The sequence below is a fragment of the Sinohyriopsis cumingii genome, unplaced genomic scaffold (genome assembly GCF_028554795.1).
Source record: "Sinohyriopsis cumingii isolate HCF-2022 unplaced genomic scaffold, ASM2855479v2 utg001180l, whole genome shotgun sequence".
NCBI classification, from domain to species: domain Eukaryota; kingdom Metazoa; phylum Mollusca; class Bivalvia; order Unionida; family Unionidae; genus Sinohyriopsis; species Sinohyriopsis cumingii.
In genome coordinates this window covers 648,714-667,807 of record NW_028315969.1, presented here as the reverse complement: position 1 = coordinate 667,807, position 19,094 = coordinate 648,714, and the positions used below count along the sequence as shown (strand labels likewise).

General features: G+C 37.3%; 1 protein-coding gene across 3 annotated transcripts in view; it reads right to left on the bottom strand.

The window, feature by feature from the left end:
* Positions 1-19,094, bottom strand: part of LOC149772741 (rRNA methyltransferase 2, mitochondrial-like) — a 51,169-nt gene that overhangs the window by 399 nt on the left and 31,676 nt on the right. The window contains exons 2-3 of one of the 3 annotated variants that reach the window (XM_089947399.1): positions 1,504-1,670; positions 863-935 (exon numbers count right to left, since the gene is read on the bottom strand). In XM_089947399.1, the coding sequence (XP_089803525.1) occupies positions 863-935; positions 1,504-1,670 (240 nt within the window). Of the gene's footprint in view, positions 1-862; positions 936-1,503; positions 1,671-16,024; positions 16,469-19,094 lie in introns of those variants that run through there. The other 2 variants (XM_089947398.1, XR_016417604.1) reach the window with 2 other exon arrangements.

Here is a 19,094-nt window from a genome sequence, read left to right as displayed (position 1 = left end):
ATGATGCCTGCAATGTGGCAGTTTATAGTGATGTCTAGCACTGGGGCATCATGCCGCAGACATGTAGCATGATGTCCCACCCAGTCAAATTATCCTGACACCAGGCCGACCAGACCTAACACTAACCTCTTAATGCTGAACGCCAAGCAAGGCAGCTGTTAGTACCATTTTTGGAAGTCTCTGGTATGACTCGGCCAGGGATCGAACCCACGACCTGCCGCATCTGAGGCGGACGTTCTAACCACTAGGCCACCGGAGCGGTCTCAAGGAAGAAGTAAATGTGCATGCATTTATAAATCATACTTAGGTTACATATTCTCTGTTGCAATTGTGTGTGAAAAATGTGATAAATTGCATTGTGTACATTTTAAATGTAGGCATTTCATAAAAATTTAACAAAGTAAATTTGTGAAACGTCAAATGCATTAACGAAAAGACATAGCAGAACAACAACAACACAAGAGGGGAGAAACAAACACATAGTTACATTTGTGGACCGTAAGACAGACACACATCACGCAGACAGTCAATACAATAGTTAGGGTACTTATTTTATATTCAAAATAATACTAGGACAGAATATTTAAAAACACACAAACATTGTGCCTTGTTCTAGTGGTTAACTTGAATGTTGTGCTGTGGTGCTGGTGTCACATCAATACAATAAAGGCTATTTATTGACTATATGTATGGGATAATATATTTGTGTGTCTGTGTGTACATATTCTATTAGATGCATTGTATGAAATGTATTTTTCCATTCATAAATGTTGTCTTGGGTGCTGAATATGGCAAAAGCAAAATAAAAACAGAAATAAAGCAACAATATAAAATAGTGATATATGGTGATAATGAAGGGTACCTTTTCTTCTTCCATCAATCCTGACCAAATTGTTATCAGTCCTACTAGTTTTCGACCTATATGGATTTAATCTCTGCAAAACAAAAAGAACATATGACAAGTCTAAATGTACAGAAAAAGATGAAGTGGGTTTTTGTCAGATAACAAAAGATGATGCCTGGGTCATTATATTTTGGGGAAATTCAATAACATTTCATGGTGATATATCGTGTACTCTCCTATTGAAAGAAGACCTATTTGATACACTAGGCTTCTGTCAATATTACAGGGCTTATGTGTATGGAAGCACATTCTATGAATCATAACGTTTAATTAAAGTTTAGCGGATATTATGTTTTTAAACATTAGCAATAGGACATTAGCAAGTTACGGATAGAGAAAAATTTAAATTAGTCAGTGTTAATAGTTTCATTGTTTTTCTCATAGCATTTAATTCAGTTTATTGGCTGCTGAATCTGCTAAACTTAATTAAATTGATTAAATGGAACAGTTGCATAAAATTAAGTTAAAATTCAATTTTAAAATCGTCATGGCATCAACAACTCAGGATGACAGACAGAAAGATGAAACACCGTGATGACAATGATGTAGCTCATGGAATTAAACAGTGTAAAAAGAAGAGGTTTGTTGAAATTACATACCATTGTTCTTCTAAACAAGCGCATGTGTTCCTCCGATACCGACGCAGATGATGTGTGACTCGCAGATGAACCAGATGCAGAGGATGTAACTGATGATGAAGTGGACGAAATCTGGTCTGCGACCCTCCTCAAGATAGATATGGCATCATCAAGGTTTGTACTCACGTCTGAATTAAGAACAAAATTGGTAATAGTTATGGAACGCCATAAACAGTACTTGCGTACAAAGCTGCTTGTATGACTCGTTTTCTGTTCTGTAATATCAATGAATTGGTTGTCACAATGAGGAATCTCTTGTATGTATGTGTGTGTATTAATGTATGTATGTTTAAATTTGCATTGTTTGCTTGTTACTTTTGTTTTAAATTTTGTATTTCATTTTATGATATTGTAATGTAATAGTGTATGTTGGACTTAACCCTGTCAAAAATCAAGTTCATTTTCTACTCGACATTAATTACTGATTTTTGTAAAGACTGTGAACAACTAATACAAGACTAAAATATTCTCTGTGTATGGAGTTGATATTAAAATCACTATCAATAAAAGTAAACATGTTTATTTGGGTCTGGGTCTAGGTTATTTGAAATTCCCCATAAATTGCCAGGTCTACCTGTCGTTTACTACATTTTGTATTATAATTTTAGAAATAGTTATACATGTAGTTATAAATAATTACAACTATGATTTTATTTTGTAAACATTAGGAGCCTTCTGTAATGTTTTTTTTTTATATGACAAAATGCTAATTGTGACCGGAGGTCAAGTAGCGGACTATATAATATTGTCACTGGAAAAATAATTTATTTGTGCTTTCAAATCTTAGTAGAATTAGTCCGTATTATTGTTGTGACCAGTAGTTCATATGGGCTGGAATTTTAATTATTCCAATTATTTCTTCTCTGGAAATACAAAAGTGCTCTGATAACATTCTTGGAAATAGAGACTTTGATTTATAGTGAAAAACAAAAAAGGATATAATCTCGGATTGTATTATTGTGATCCAACAAAAGACTGTTGACAAAACAACACTTTACGAGCCATCACAGGCACATCAACGCTTTCAGCGCTGGATTTGATTTGGATTTCCACTAAAGTTTGTTCAGAACTTGTATCATTGGAACTTTTGTCTGCAACTCCATGATTATTTTGAAATTTAATTCGCAATGCTATAAGTGCTTTCTCTTTATTTTCCTCTTGTAATCAAGGGAAATAAAATTTGCTTTTCACACTTTTCTATTACATTTTTAAAACGACGGAGTCGTAATAATGTATGTATGTATGTATGTATGTATGTATGTATGTATGTATGTATATGAGTGTGTGTGTGTGTGTGTGTGTGTGTGTAACCTCATGTCTATCAAGTCGGATAGTAAATACATAGAATATTGTAGACAAAGTGTCAAAAACGGAGTGCTCATGGCTAGAAACTTCAGAATGTTGACTTTTTCAAGAAGAAATGTTGAAGTAATGCAGGTATGATGTAGATAGTTAACGACGGTGTTGTGAAACATTTTGACAATTATTTCTCGATCACGGAGATATTGTTTCCTTGAAGGAAGTTTCTACCATTGCCAAGTATGTAAACTAGTGTGCCAAAAGACACTTATGCCCGAGAACTCACTAGCCATCATACTTACACAAACCAGTGAAGCACCCAGTCGGCAATGATCAACTTTTCACAAATGATCAAGAATATCGACGCATCGTCGAAAAGTACGAAGTGGCGGATATCAAGCATGTGAAGCTCTTGAGACGATTTCTTTTGAGGACTGACCAATTCGACACGTAGAAGAATGTCAAGAAGAACAATCATTTAATTCATCACTGAGTGTTCCTTGTATCCATATTCGCGGTGTGTAAATATGCTCGATTCACTACCGGTAACGTTGAAATGTTGCCAGAACACATCGAGGAACGACGCAGTTTTCAGTACGAAGAGTTAATCAAATGTCAAGTGTTGCTACTTGTACCATCATGATTTACCACTCCATTGCCACAGTATATTGATGTTTCCGTTATGTTGTACCAAAACGAGAAATCGATACCAGCGATGTTGCCAAGATCACAACCGCGCTTTGACTTGAACGTGTGAGAGTTCTTAATTGTTTCGTGCTCTCGATCGTAGAAGCCAATTGTTACAAGTGTGCGTGATTTTGCATTTTTTACGACAGAGCAAAAACAGCAACTTTGTTCCAGTAAAGTGCTTTGTTCCGGCTACGTAAGCAAAAATACTAAATTGAAACAAAAAGTTAGTATCCATCTGGGTATCTGATTCGAAAAGACAATGACAAATTCAAAGAACAATACTTCTCCTTAGAAGTCAAAACTTTGGAACCCGTGGAAAAGAAAGAAGGAAAACATTAGTTCGCAAAAGACGTGATTCTGAATTGTTTGTGGGCAAAAACTAGCTCAGTGTCCAATATTTTAGAAGAAAGAATACTTGCTAGATCCAATTTTATACTGTCAACTCAACCACGATAAGGGAAAACTCAACAAAAATGGAAATCATACTTGAAACTTTGATTTTGACGAGCTTCGAATAAGTTCCTAAGTTGGCACCATCCAATAAGTTAATGTCCTTTTAAAATTGTATTGTGTCTTGGAAGATCGAGTTCTTTATGACACCAATAGTTGCATGTACATAAATCATCCTGGAGGTTATCAACTACGCATCGAATGAGACCGTTTAGGACCATGGACCGACGAATATCCAGAAGATATTAAATTATGAGTTTTGACAGTGAGGGACCTCAGCATTATGGTCACCAGTACAAAAACAAACGAGCAGAACATAATACGAAATGTAAAATAAATTGACTGACTCACAATTGTCGTTCCAGCCAATTGATGGCCTTTCACGTTTTAAAGGAAGCGCTTAAAGTCCAGTCAACAAAACGACTTGGGTGTGAAAACGATGAATCCATAGAATGTTTGTCCAATCACCAAATCGTTAGTCGACCTTCAGAAATGGTGAACAAGATTGTCCACGAAAAACGAGTGCAACTTCCAATGACTACATGTTACCTTACGGACACACCAATCTTCAATATAAATTGAGTTCCAAGCCACGAACTCTGAGAGTATAGATGCTGACTGATAAAGCTGAATTCCACACAGGAAAACTATGATGGATCCTACCAGAAGTTAAACAAAGTCGAATACCTGTGACCAGAGTGATGTTTTACTTTTTGACATCAGTGATGCTGCATGACTTTGCCGCTCGACCATCGAAATCGACACTGTTCGTGTGCCACTGTATGGATCTCAATCACAAAGTTAAAAACCACTATGGATACCACCCATTCATAGAAAATTAAAGTCAAAGAAGACTACACTTTTCCTGTGACTTTGCCAGATTTTTGGCATTTTGAAAGTCGTTTCCAGACTTTCAAAGGGAAATGGTCTAAAAATATGGAAGGACCCAGCCTGCGCAGGCTTAGTCTACTTGAGAGAAGGAGATCGAGTACATTGTTTCATCTGTAATGTGGCACTTGACGAATACGAGAATTAAGATATAGTTTACCTTCAATATTCCAGACGATCTCTGTACTTTCAGTGTCTTCTGTTGGTGTGACTTGATTATTGTCCACAGGGATCCTTTAGAATAGGAGAGAATTCGAAGTTTAACTTCAGAGTTGCTAGAACGCATTTTTACAGACTTTGTATAGATTCATGTGAAGCGTAAAGAATAATTACATCCCCTGTAATATAAACGTTTTAACCAACGGTATTTGAACGCTATGCAAAACTGATTACTTTGAAAGTGTTCAAATGGTCTGACTACAAACGACTACCTGACGTCTGTAAGAGTCTGGATGTCACGACTTCTATAATGTTGCAGTGATACCCTGAATTCTATGGAAATAAGTCCAGGAAAAGGTTAGAAACTTAGAGGAATACAAAACTTTTAAAAGAAACTTAGCCTAAAGACGACACGTCTTCACCTTCACGACGTGTGATGTGTGATGAGCCAATCGCTGAATTTCTTCGATATCCTATACCATCAGATTCCGTTCGGCAAACGCTTGACTACTACATCAAAAACAAAGACATTCTTGTGAATGACTAGTTTAGAAGAGAACACTGGAACGCATGTACAGAGAGTTTGTCAAGATTCAAATGAAACGCAAACTAAACATCATTTCTCGATTGTTAAACTATAGATATTCTCAAGATATAAAAAGACAAACACAAAACTCTAATGGATATGAGGCTAACCTTGCTTCGATTTTGTCATCCCTGTTGAAGCAAATTCCGCGGAAAGAAATGAACGACTATTCAAAACTTGGTTGATTATCAACTATTGTTAAAAAAACTGAATCCGCAAAAGGACGACACGATTCCTTCGAATTCTGCAATATGTGTCGTTTGAGTGTTCGTGACTGTATTTATTGGCTTATATATATATATTTATATATATATATATATATATATATATATATATATATATATATATATATATATATATATATATATATATATATATATATATATATATAAAGAGAGAGAGAGAGAGAGAGAGATACGGTGATCTTGTATGCATCAAGTTTCATGATCCCAAAATTTAAAGCACTTGAGCTTCAATATGCATATAAAGTAAGGCTAAAGAATGTATGAAGTGTGCATAGAGAAGCTATGCTATTATAGCAGTAACTTTGATATGCATTTGTACATCATTTTACTTGACTTTTATGTATATATAATCTATACTGAAGTCACTAAAAGTGGCCTGCAGCAACAATCATAGTGTATGTTATTATTTCTTCCCTGACGCCTAATTCTAAGCACGCTCACCTTGCAGTGTCATTCTTTATTCAATTATCTGTCTCCTGAGTCTTGCAGACCCTCGGGCTATAAACAAACATCTAACCATAAAAAACGCACGATGTTAAAAATGCTACAGATAACACTGGTCAACAGTGAAATCATTACTGACTTGAAAAGGCCCTAATCTGTAGTATTTTGGTGTGCCGAACACGAATATAACCGTGAAAAATTTGTATTGGCTCTCGTTTTGAAGATATTCATATACCTCATTTTCTATGTTTCACTGTGTAAATTTCTCCAGTAGGACTGCAGCAACATCCGGAATAATGATGTAACATTGCATAATACCATCATGCTCACATCATCCACAGTTGATTGCATCATTTTCTGATGCAATGCAATACTAATGCCATGCGGCTGCTGAAGTAAGTTGACGTCAGCAGTGTACTATACATGTGTAGGCCTATTATACTAATGCCAGGCGGCTGCTGAAGCTGACGTAAGCAGTGTACTATATAAAGCCCAATCAGATAGGTTCAGCATTTAAAATATTTTAGACGTTGTGCGAGACAGTTCAAGCTACTGTTACATAAAACTTATTATTTTATCCATTTACGTACAATAAAGAACAGTAATGCCTCGAAAGTGTGTTAATACCGCGGACAATTTTTGCTATATTTGTGGGGAAGTGACATTTGCCAACCAGAAGAAAAGTATCAATTCTCAAGTGAAGAAGGCATATCATCTTTACTTCGGATGCAAGGTTGGTGACCAAGACAAGCCTTGGGCTCCGCATATATGCTGTGCTACATGTACAACACAGCTTTCACAGTGGTTGAATTGCAAAAGGTCATCAATGCCGTTTGCAGTCCCAATGGTGTGGAGAGAGCCAAGCAACCACCTAAATGACTGTTACTTCTGCTTGGTTCCTCCTCTTTCCGGCGGAATAACGAAGCGAAAGAAGTCGAGAATAGTCTACCCAAACATTCCGTCTGCATTGAGACCAGTTCCACATGGTGAGGGACTTCCTATTCCAGAACCTCCAGCAGAATATTCTCTTGATTCATCTGACGAAGACAAAGGTGAGTCGACCTGTTCTTCTCCTGGTCCATCAGCATGCAGTGATCCAGATTTTCACTGTGGTGCATCATCAACCCCACACAGAATAACACAGGAAGAACTAAATGACCTGATTCGTGATTTGGACTTATCAAAGAACAAGGCAGAATTGCTAGGATCAAGACTCCAACAATGGAATCTTCTAGAAGAAGATGTCACAATTACTGCATATCGAAAGTGCCACCAGCAATTGGAGCCTTTCTTCAGAAAGGAAAGTAATCTGATATTCTGTTCCGATATTGAGGGCCTCATGAATGCTTTAAAAATCACTCATGACCCACAAGAATGGAGACTATTTGTGGACTCTTCGAAACTGAGTCTCAAGGCTGTGCTTTTGCACAATGGAAACATTCTTCCATCTATTCCAGTAGCGTATGCTGTCCACATGAAAGAGACATACGATAACTTAAGGCAGCTACTGAATTCCATTGAGTATAACAAGTACAGCTGGCACCTATGTGGTGATTTGAAGGTAGTTGCCCTTTTAATGGGACTGCAGCAAGGATATACAAAATACATGTGTTTCTTATGCGAGTGGGATAGCCGAGCAAGGGAAATGCACTACATGAGGAAGGAATGGACTCACAGGCAGAATGTAGCCATTGGAGAGAAGAATATCCAACACCCAGCTCTGGTTGAGGCTCAGAAAATCTTGCTACCACCCCTTCACATCAAACTAGGTTTGATGAAGAACTTCGTGAAAGCCATTGACCGGACTTTGCCAGCATTCCGATACCTGCATGAAAAATTCCCTCGACTCAGCGAAGCAAAGATTAAAGAGGGAGTTTTTGTGGGTCCTCAGATTCGAGAGCTTTTCAAAGATGACCGGTTCAACAACTTGCTGGAAGGTGACGCGAAACAAGCATGGAATGCTTTTCGCCTAGTTTCTACAAACTTCCTCGGAAATGTTAGGGCAGAAAACTATAAGGAACTAGTAGAAGACATGTTGATGAAGTATAAGAAACTTGGCTGCAATATGTCTCTAAAGATTCACTTCCTTCATTCCCATTTGGATTTCTTTCCTAGCAACTGTGGTATTGTTAGTGATGAACACGGCGAACGTTTTCATCAAGATATCGCAACAATGGAACAAAGATACCAGGGAAAATGGTCCACTACAATGCTGGCTGACTACTGCTGGACACTCCTCAGAGATGCTCCCGAACAGCTGTACAAGAGACAGGCGAAGAAATCTAAGATGTAGTCAATGACTTGATTTTTTATAGGTAGGCTATTACAGTTGACCTTTTACTATTGGAATGCATTTCGTTATGTAAACATTAATTTCTTGCAGATTACAAAAAAACTAGAGCCAATTTTGCAATTTGACTGTCATATTCGTGTTCAGCACATAAAAATTGATAAGAATTGACTAATTTTATTTCAGTAACATGACTTTTGTAAAAATTTGTTGTCCAGTGTAATGATGAACTCGAATCGTGTAAATCCGTGTGAAGTAGACATTCGTCGTACTTTATCTACTCTTTACGTTTGCCTAAAAGTGTGTATAGCAAATTGGGTACACCAACATATTAAGATTGTAAGTGTGTGCCTTACTGGAAAAGTCTTGGATTTGATGTTTTCACCCAAAATGTTTCTTATTACGCCAAATACATGCAGTGTGACGGTGAACAAAAAGAAGACATGAAATCTGTATTTTTATGACATGTCTATCTTGTAGCATGGACTGCGCATTTTTCTGTTACCTTTATTTCGATTACACCATGTACTGTGTTATATGAAATGTATGTTGGTTATACATAAACTGTACTTTATGACATATACATATGCTGTATCATGAACTGTGATTTTGTTTAATTGTACACTGGCTACATAATGAACTGTATTTTGTTAAAAATGTATATTGGATGTACCATGAGCAGCGATTGATTTTAATTGTGGATAGGTTATATCACGAATTGTGATTTATTACGACAGGTCAATATGTTTTACTATGAGGTCTATTTTGTAACATGTCCATATGTTGTATTTTTAAACTGTACATTGATTACACCATGACTTGTCTATGACCACTCCCGCGGTCTAATTGATCAGAGTTAAAATAAAAAATAAAAAAAAAAATTTAAAAAAACAAAACATTATCCTCGTTTGCCTGACTTTGTCAGATCACTTGCGTTCTCCGGACTTTGTCAGGGATAATAATTAAGAAAAAAGAGAGAAACCGCGAATAAGCCACGCCTTTTGTGTCATCTATTCATGGATTTATGAGTTTCGTACACCTTATATACATTCTGACCTGTATTACTATCGGGGGTCCACCCAACGCTCTATATTCAACAGATAATATACACCTTCCCACCATGTCACCACGTGGTGGGTGCTCTTTTCACACCCCGGGGTTGATCGTGGGAGGGTGTGCATGTAATGTATTCCTCAACCAGGAATGTGTTTAGGACTGCACAACATATAATCTTCACTAACTTTAGAACGGCACAACATATAATCTTCACTAACTTTAGAACGGCACAACATATAATCTTCAGTAACTTTAGAACGGCACAACATATAATCTTAACTAACTTAATTCATGAAAATACATGTAAATAAACATGCAAATAGATGCAAATAAACATGTCAATAGATGTATATATATAAATATGTGAATTCATCTAAATAAATATGTAAATAGATGTAAATAAACGTGTAAATAGATGTATATATGTAAATAAACATGTAAATAGATGTTTACAACTAAATACAGAGATAATAATAATAATGAGGACTTTGTATAGCGTCTAATCTTTAGAAGCTCTAAGCTCTTTACAACATTAGACAACACATATAAGATAAAATAAAAAAAAAACATATAATAATATTATTACAAAAAACAAACACCACGAAATTAGAAAAACATCAAAAAATAAAAAACATGCTGAGAATATTTCAGGTAGGAAACATTAGGTCTTACTAGATAACATCACCACTGTAAGTAAAAATCTCTGACGATGAAATCATAAAGCAGCGTCATTGTTCTGACAAAGACTGGCCAATGAGAACTTTAGTACTGTAAGTGAGTCACAGTGGAGGTGTATGCATTTCCGCAATTAGGTGTGCCAGAATTACATGTAAATTAAGTTACTTAAGATTTTATGATGTGCCGTCCTAAAGACATTCCTGGTTGAGGAATACAAATATTTTTAAAATTTTTGAACATATATTTATTATATAATGAATTACGAAAATATTAATGCGATTATTTCTGCAATTTAAAAATTAAATGATGATGGTATCCAAAACTCTGATCAACTGCAGGAACAAAGATACCAGGGTAGATATACATTACCAGCCGAGTACAGGTTTGTAAAATTGCTCCAGCAGTGAATGATACAATCGTTGGCGATCGTGTATGATACGCAATTTGAACAATTCGTTTCACTCGCACACGCGATCAAGAAAATTTATATCAGAGCTGTCTCAATAATACGAAACAAAAAAAATTGTGAACTGCGTGTAAGACATTTGAAAAAGATTATTTTGGATTGTAAACCTCTCGACTTAGTCAATGACAATAGTCAGTGTGAAAATGAAAGTGATTGTAGCAGCTAAACAAAGTGAAAGCGGTGACAAAGTCACTGGTAACAGTTATAGTGAAAGTGCGAAAACAGGGAAATAATTCATTTCTGACAATAAGTATTAAAAAAGTATTTTGGGGGGGGGGTCTGAATCAGAATATTTTTTTGTTCTGAATCAGACTATTTTTTGTTGTTGTGCATCAGAATATTTTCTCGAGCTTAGCAAATTTAAGGGAAGAATGTGCAAAATTCCGGATGTTTTATCCATCACATACAGCCGTAATAATATGTTCTCGTTGCATTTCATTCAACTATTCCTGCGTTAACAAAACATTGTCATCGCCGTATTCATCAATAAGAATATTAACACTAAATTTTTCTGTATGAGGGAAGCGTCAAGATTGTTCTGATGGCACTTTCGAGTACCTCTTTTTTGTACGCTAAAACTCTTGTGTTGGTACATTATATAATGCGATATAAATAATTGTTTGACATAACCACCAACAAAAAAGATTTTGTTTTTACTTTCCTTGACTCTATCTTAAGTGTGAATATCTACGAACTCACGAGCGTACATACAAATTATATTTACAAATTCCCCCTCGCAAATCAAGGAAGTATCCACGTTGGTCAGTAAGTTTAAAATCGATCCGTGACAGTAGCGGATTATGACATCACAGATAAACCGGATTTATGGATTCTAACACAATTAAATATCCTGGTGGCGCTTGAGGTGTGAATGTATATAAAACATATCCCTGCTGGGCCTGACTGGATTTTTCAAGATCTCCTTGATAGATGTCATCGATTGCATCACAAACAATACTAATTGTGATCGTTGATGTGATATTGACAACACCTGGTGAAACATGGAGAAGTTGAATCGAGTTACTGGTAAGCAAAAACTACTTTTGCACGCACCATTGTTCTGTAATTAAAGAAGGGATGTATAGTAGAGTCGCAAACATAATATATGTAGCTCTTTTGACCGGTTGTCAAATGAGCGTGGCGATTCCGGGCAGGCGAAATTCGTGAAAATCGCACGTTTTGGACCTGTAACTTCAGTTTGGTACAACACAGAAAAGTCAATGACGGCTTGATGAATAGCAAAATAACTCAGGAGTAAAACAAGCCATAGAGTATGGTCGCGTGCCTTTAAGGACGGAAATAGCAGAAGGAAACCGATGGTCATAGGAGAAACCGAGTATTTGTTAGTTACATGCCTTCTCTCTTATATAGTATGATAGAGAGGATCCTATGCCAGAACGGGTCGTGGGAGTAATCTAAGGTATTTTTGTCACTCTGTATGATTTATTCCTTCAGATTATTTTTTTTCAACATGAAGCTCGCGTCGAGCACCTGTGATTTCACTAAGACCTGTTTAAAACGATCACTTGTATATTCGTATACGACTAAGCGGTGGTGTCAGAGACCTTGACACAGCATCAAGCACTGCGAGTACTTCACGGCCACATAATGGCGAATCAGTTATTGTCTGTGTTGGTAATGTTGAATACCATACTGGTATGTCACCGACTATGGATGGTATTGACAAACCATATTATAAGCGAGCGTATCCAGTGATGGAGTTAAAACCAGCATTCAGAACGAAAGTTTTGTTACTATTACTTTACCTGCATCAATGGCAGCAGCATGCCATATTGCATCATTATCGGCGACTTTTCTGACAAGTACCATTTCTACAGAATACAAATATATGTGATAGTGGAATCACACATGAAAAATTCTTCATCTCATTCAACATTGATCGACGTGATGCGAATCCCAAGTTGAAGTTTTCATTCACTGCTGCAACTTCAGTTCCAGCTGCATTCAATGTTACGTTTCTGCTTTCTGGATGATCAGTTGTATCCTTTGCAAAGATCATTGATGGACCAGATGATCTTGAGTAATCATCGCTGTATCTTGCAGGACCAAGTATCGTCGTGGCAACATCGACGTTTGTCAGGCATGATTCACTATTCTGTCCGTCGATGCTGTACTTGGCACTGTTAAATAATGCCATGACGCCATTATTAACAAACCCAACTCGATCACCAATTCCGTATGCTGTATTATCTGCTTTCAAAAGTCTACCTTCGATCTCAGTAAATGCCAAAGCAGGCGAGATATATCTACTTGTATCATGAACTTGCAATCCGATTCTTCCACGTGCGTCGTGTGTGTGATTGGGATTTTTACCGTAGCTTTAACAATTTTTCAGTCACATCGCTACGATGTCTGCAGTGTGGCAATTTATAGTGATGTCTAGCACTGGGGCATCATGCCGCAGACATGTAGCATGCTGTCCCACCCAGTCACACTATCCTGACACCAGGCCGATCAGTCCTAACACTAACCTCTTAATGATGAGCGCCAAGCAAGGCAGCTGTTAGTACCATTATTGTAAGTCTTTGGTACGACTCAGCCGGGGTTTGAAGCAACGACCTCCCGCTTCCAAGGCGGACGCTCTAACCACTAGGCCACCGGAGTGGTACACGTGCGTCATACGAATAATATTGATAATTGCGCACATATTCATCATTGAGAACTGGTGCATCCATGTCAAATGCCGGATCAGATACACGTTTGAACAGTATTTATATTTATTATCATCTAACACGAAGACCACTTCCTGCTAATAGACTAGTAGTTACAATTTTTTATATCTTTTTCTGACATGGCTACACCAGCCAACTCTGCTAGTTTTTGACTTGCAGCATGATTTATTACTTTACTAACATTTGCTGGCATTACTTCAGTGCTAGTAATTTTACTCGCTGAGATTTTCGTCGTATTAATCATGCTAGTCTATCCTTGATTGCTACGAATGCTTTGCTAGCAACAGCAACAATACCTATATCATGAACAACGTCAACAGCTTTCATTCCCAATTGCTTTGCAATCGGTACTGCTTTTCTGGCTATCCTAAATAAACCCTGAACAAGATCACTGAATCCATTTCCGTAGATCGGTTTGTATGTTGGTAATCGCGAATTTATCACCCTGACCATGATCGGTCCACGTTGAGCATTATGTATAACCATCTCATTTTCTTGTCACTGATGTAACTGCATCAATCACGGCGATAATCATCGATAAGAGAACGATAAACATTAATGTTCATGATACCGCCTGTGAATAATCTGACAAATTATGATTTGACAAATGATTAATGATTTCTGGGGAATTATTACTGGCTCTTCTTCCGCCAATTAGAATTTATAGTCTGTCCACGTTGGCAATGACGTTATTGGGACATGATGTAATAAGACCAATTCCCCTGGTACCTGTACCAATAGTGGCAATACCACTTCCAGTGGCAACGGGGTATAACTTGCGTTTTGCCATTCTTCTTCTTCTTCACTTGTTATTTTTACTGGTTGTTGTTTTCGTTTTCAAAATTGCTGTTGTTGTAACTGTGCAAAATATTTATCTATACCATTACTAAATGCAGTATATCTTGTATCATCGTTTCAGTCCTGATCAACTCCGTAGCCTACTGTATGTGAAATATCCATTTGTATCATTTTCAACGATCTACAACATCATTAACGTAATCGGGTTTCAAAACATTTTTTCTTTGATTAAAACTATGCACGGCAAATGCAGATAATTCGTCCACGCTGTAAAGTTGTTTTATTTTAGCAATACCCTTTTCGGTAAAGTTATGATTCACTTCAGTTCTGATCTTGCTTGTTCTGGTTCTGGTAGGCCTTATAAGATCCTTTATATCGGCTACTTCAGAACGTAGCTGCTCAAGTATTTCTTGTGCTTGTGTTTGTGGTTGAGCCGCAGTTATTTCACCTGGAAGATCTCTTAGAAATTGTTTGTTCGTTAAGTTCTTTCTGCTTTTTTTTCCAGTTGCTTTAGCGGTTTGTTCCAACGTGGGAAGAAGACCCAAGGTAGCCTTCGTAACTCCTTCGGTAGTCTTTGTAAACGGTTTAAGTAACTGTTCTGCACCTTCTGCAAATTCTACCCGAGACTTCTGACGTGCTTGCAGTTGCTGCTTGACAGAAACACGGATATTTCTTAACTGCATCTAGTCGCCGTCGAGCTAGTTTAGTTGTACGAGGTTCCAAGGTTAGCGTTATTATTGATATAATAATGATTTAATTACACCACTTAACCGTTACAATTTTTTTTACCACACACATGGAGGACTCACCAGGTAAATATATCTGACGCACAAAATAATAACCAGATTAGAGTCCTTGGTTATGCTTTGATTTTTTCACCAGTCGTAGTAAGATTTATTTCGGTCTGAAATTTTGGTCTATTTACCCTCCCACTTTATAGAGTTATTGACGCTTGTTTTTTGGGTTGTTTTTTTTTTACCCTCCGTAAGAAGACTTATTTTGGTCTGAAAGTTTTTGGTGTCCCCCCGATGCTATTCAATATGGGGGCTTTCTGATGGCGAAGTTCTTAATACTACGAGACAAGGCTTAAGTCTCCGATTTCTTATTAGATCTGCTGGTAATATTTGTGAGCGGATCCATACTTGAAATGACAAAACATCTAAAAAGCATATCTACATGTACATGTAATAGACAATTCATGTATCAAATGGCATAGAACTGTTCCATATCTAAGGTGTTTGAAAGAAGAGTGAAATGACGTACACGCAGACAATATGGTTCCCATTTCTCGTTGCTGAATCCTAATAAATGCACAGAATGCCATCTATTTTTTGGGTACTGAACAGATGGTTGTATCTATAAGGCATGAGATCTAATGGTCGGTATTGACTCGATCGAATGCTACCTACCGTGTTTCATAATGTCTAATGCAAAACAAGGGGGGGGGAGCAAATTGTACGATTAGTATTTAGACCGTGTATTCACATGCTGACAAGTTCAGATATCTGTTAGACTTGTTTCAGATATAATATCTGGATTGTTTTGGCTGCTTTTTAACAATGAAAATTGCACATGTCTTGATGTGCTTTTTACAAAGTATCGATCAGCTCTGCATATAAACCCCACCCGATATCACAAGTCACCGAGATATGATTGGATATAATGACATTTTATGGGGAGATAATCTCGATTTAAATTAATCTGGTAAATATAAATTCCAAGGAATAAAACGTCAAACAATTTTCTATATTTAAGTCTTCTTTATTCCAACAAAATCAGTTCCAAGCAAAAATATTTCCGCTGAGTCAGATCGACTAGCGTCAGGTTTGACCACCTTGACACGATCGAACATCCTGTTCATTATAGAATGTAATGTATGTGTGTCCCTACCCATCCACAGTTTGCATAGGACGGTGCCTCCTGGCCGGAGCACTCGCGGGGAAAATTCTAGAACAGACATGCACAATTGAACTATCTGATCATGGTCAAGCTCCCTTGAGCCAGAAGCATTTGGCGCCATGTCACTAAGAATGACATCTGCTTGTTTCCCGGAAAGAAGTTCTTTAAGTTTGACCTGTGTCTCTTTTTTTGTGAAGTCGTGATGATCAAGAATTGTTGCTCCAGGCACAGGAAACATAAGCTGAATGTCGATCCCTATCACAATTCCAGTAGGGTGATCAGGATCTAAAGTAAAGGAGCAATATGTCAACATGTCTAGAACAATAATTCTGTTTTACCTATGATAAACCTAGCAGAAACATTCGCTAGCACTAAGACTCAAGTTAAAAGTAAGAAAGCATACTGAACTCGTCGTCTTTAAGCATGACATTAATGCACATTAACAGTATGTATCATATTTCAATTGGCTTGAATCTGGCACTTTCTACAAATGTGTAAAAAAGTTAAAACAGGTAATTTTATACTGGGATTTACAAAGTCAAGTTTGTTTGTTTATTGGTTGGGTTTGTTAACGAGTTTCTTGGCTTAAGTTCGGGAAAAATGTTATGACTCGAATTTCTTCACTTTATTTAAAATCCAGAAAATTATTTGCTTTCTTCATTGGGTATATGATGGGAGAGCCTTATCGAGTTAATCTGGTATATAGTCAGAAGCGAGACAGTTAATCTCCACCTCATTTAGCGCAGAAAACATAATCTTTAGCTTTTGTGGTGTGTTATGTATATTTGATTTAATTTAATTATTTGTAAGTTTTTAAAATCTTTTCATTTTTAATTTCCATACATGCCAAATTAATATAATTTTGTTTACTAGGAATTTGTTATTTTCCAGAAATTAGTTTGACATGACTGTTTAATCATAAAAACTGAGGACAAAATGAACTCTCACATTTCGGACTAAGACATTTTCTCGCAAAAGAAATTCTTTAAAATAATGCTGAGGATGAAACAGTCATAACAAAATAATTATATTATAATATATACATGTATATGTATCTTTTGCTGACCTAGTTCCTGGTCTTGATTGAGAATCAAGTAAACAACTTCTTTTTAAATTCATTTTTAATGTGTGAATGATACTAGTGAAATCGAGGCTGTACTGGAATAGGTTATCTTAGACATGTGAATACCTTCAAAACCACTCTGGAATGTGATCACGTGAACCTAATACGGGTATCTATTTTGTGCATTATTTGTCTGTATAACCTTTGTCTATAGAGAAATAATCTCAGTCGGGCTTCTAAACACTGGAGCGTAAGTAGTGAATGGGGATACCGTAGCGACAATGGGACTTACCATTAAAAACACTCCTGGGACAATATAGCGACTATGTAAATTTAACATGGACGAAAACCCTGGGAACATACAGCGACAAGGGAAATTAACATGGGAATACATCGTGGGTCTGTTGAGCGACAAGGGAAATTGAACATGGGAATATGGGACTGTTGAGCGTCAAGGGGAAATGGAACAGGGTCGGGACCCTATTTTAATACGGTCCCGACCTGATCTGATGGGTCTATGAAAAGGGAACAGGGATAAAACACACACACACACACACACACACACACACACACACAAATAATATAAAAAATGGGGTAGGCAATTGAAAGTCTATCTCTTTTCGAGAAATGTGGTTGGCCCTGAAAAGAGCCCTTGGATTTATGTTAATATGCCCTTAACATAAAGGGCATCTGCGGCATCTTCTTGTCATCAAGCTACGTCTTACTGCAGGGCTATAAATCAGAGTCCTCTTGAGGCATCCTTGTCTCTCCACATACACTCTTCGTATCCACAGACTGGTGTCTGACCTGTGGACAACTGTCCACTTGGATCGGACATACATTAGTATGTCCGTCCTGAACATCATCGAAGAAACAAGGGTTGATGATTCGACTGTGGTCCATATCTTGAGGCGCCGAGAACAGGTGAATCAATACAGTGAACTGCGCTTATTTATAGGTAGAGGAAGGATTGAAACGGATTGAGTTCATTGACCAATCCAAACACGCGTTACAAAACTCAGGCAGCCCGCATCCAATCCGAAGAGAACAGTCTGTGACGTCACGTGGTCTATATAGATTCGCTATCGCCTGTGCGCTGTCAATTTATGCGACAGTTATTTCAACATGACGGAAACTCAGAAAACGATCAACTGGGGTGCACCGACGGTGGAGACTACCCAAGGGAACCCGGACTTACTTTCAGAAGAGGTGAATTGGGATTTTGTGGATTTTCTTACTTCGCAAGAATTTGTTCCGGAACCTTCGTCACCTTCTTCATTACCGCACGTGGAGAATTTTAGACAGAGACAGAAAGAAGAATTGGAGAAATTTATACAACAGCAAAATGAAGCGGAACAAGCGTTTCTCCTACAGCAACAACACCAAGAAGAAGAGGTAAGAAAAAAGCAAGAAGAAGAAGAAGCAGCAGCAGTAAAGAAACAAGGGTGTGAAAATCAAACGGTCACGGTACTGTTAGACATTTTAGCGGAGTTAAGAAGTCTGAAACAAATGTATCAGACTTCTTTATCACGACCGAAGAGAATACGACCTTCCCGAGCTAAACACTCCAACCCTGTGACTAAGCCTACCGTACCACCCTTAGTGATTTCAACCAAATCATCATCATCAACAGTACGCAGTCCAGAAGTAGGCCTCGGCATGTGGCAAAGGCTTAAGACAGTTAAAGTTGATTGCTTAAACTCACCCCTACACCAAAAAGGCCCTTTTCAGGGCCACCCACGTCTCTCGAAAAGAGATAGACTTTCAATTGCCAATAACTAAAAAAAAAAACATTTTACCCCTATAGCACGTGTGTATGAGTGAGTTTACGTTCTTTTTTTAAAAATC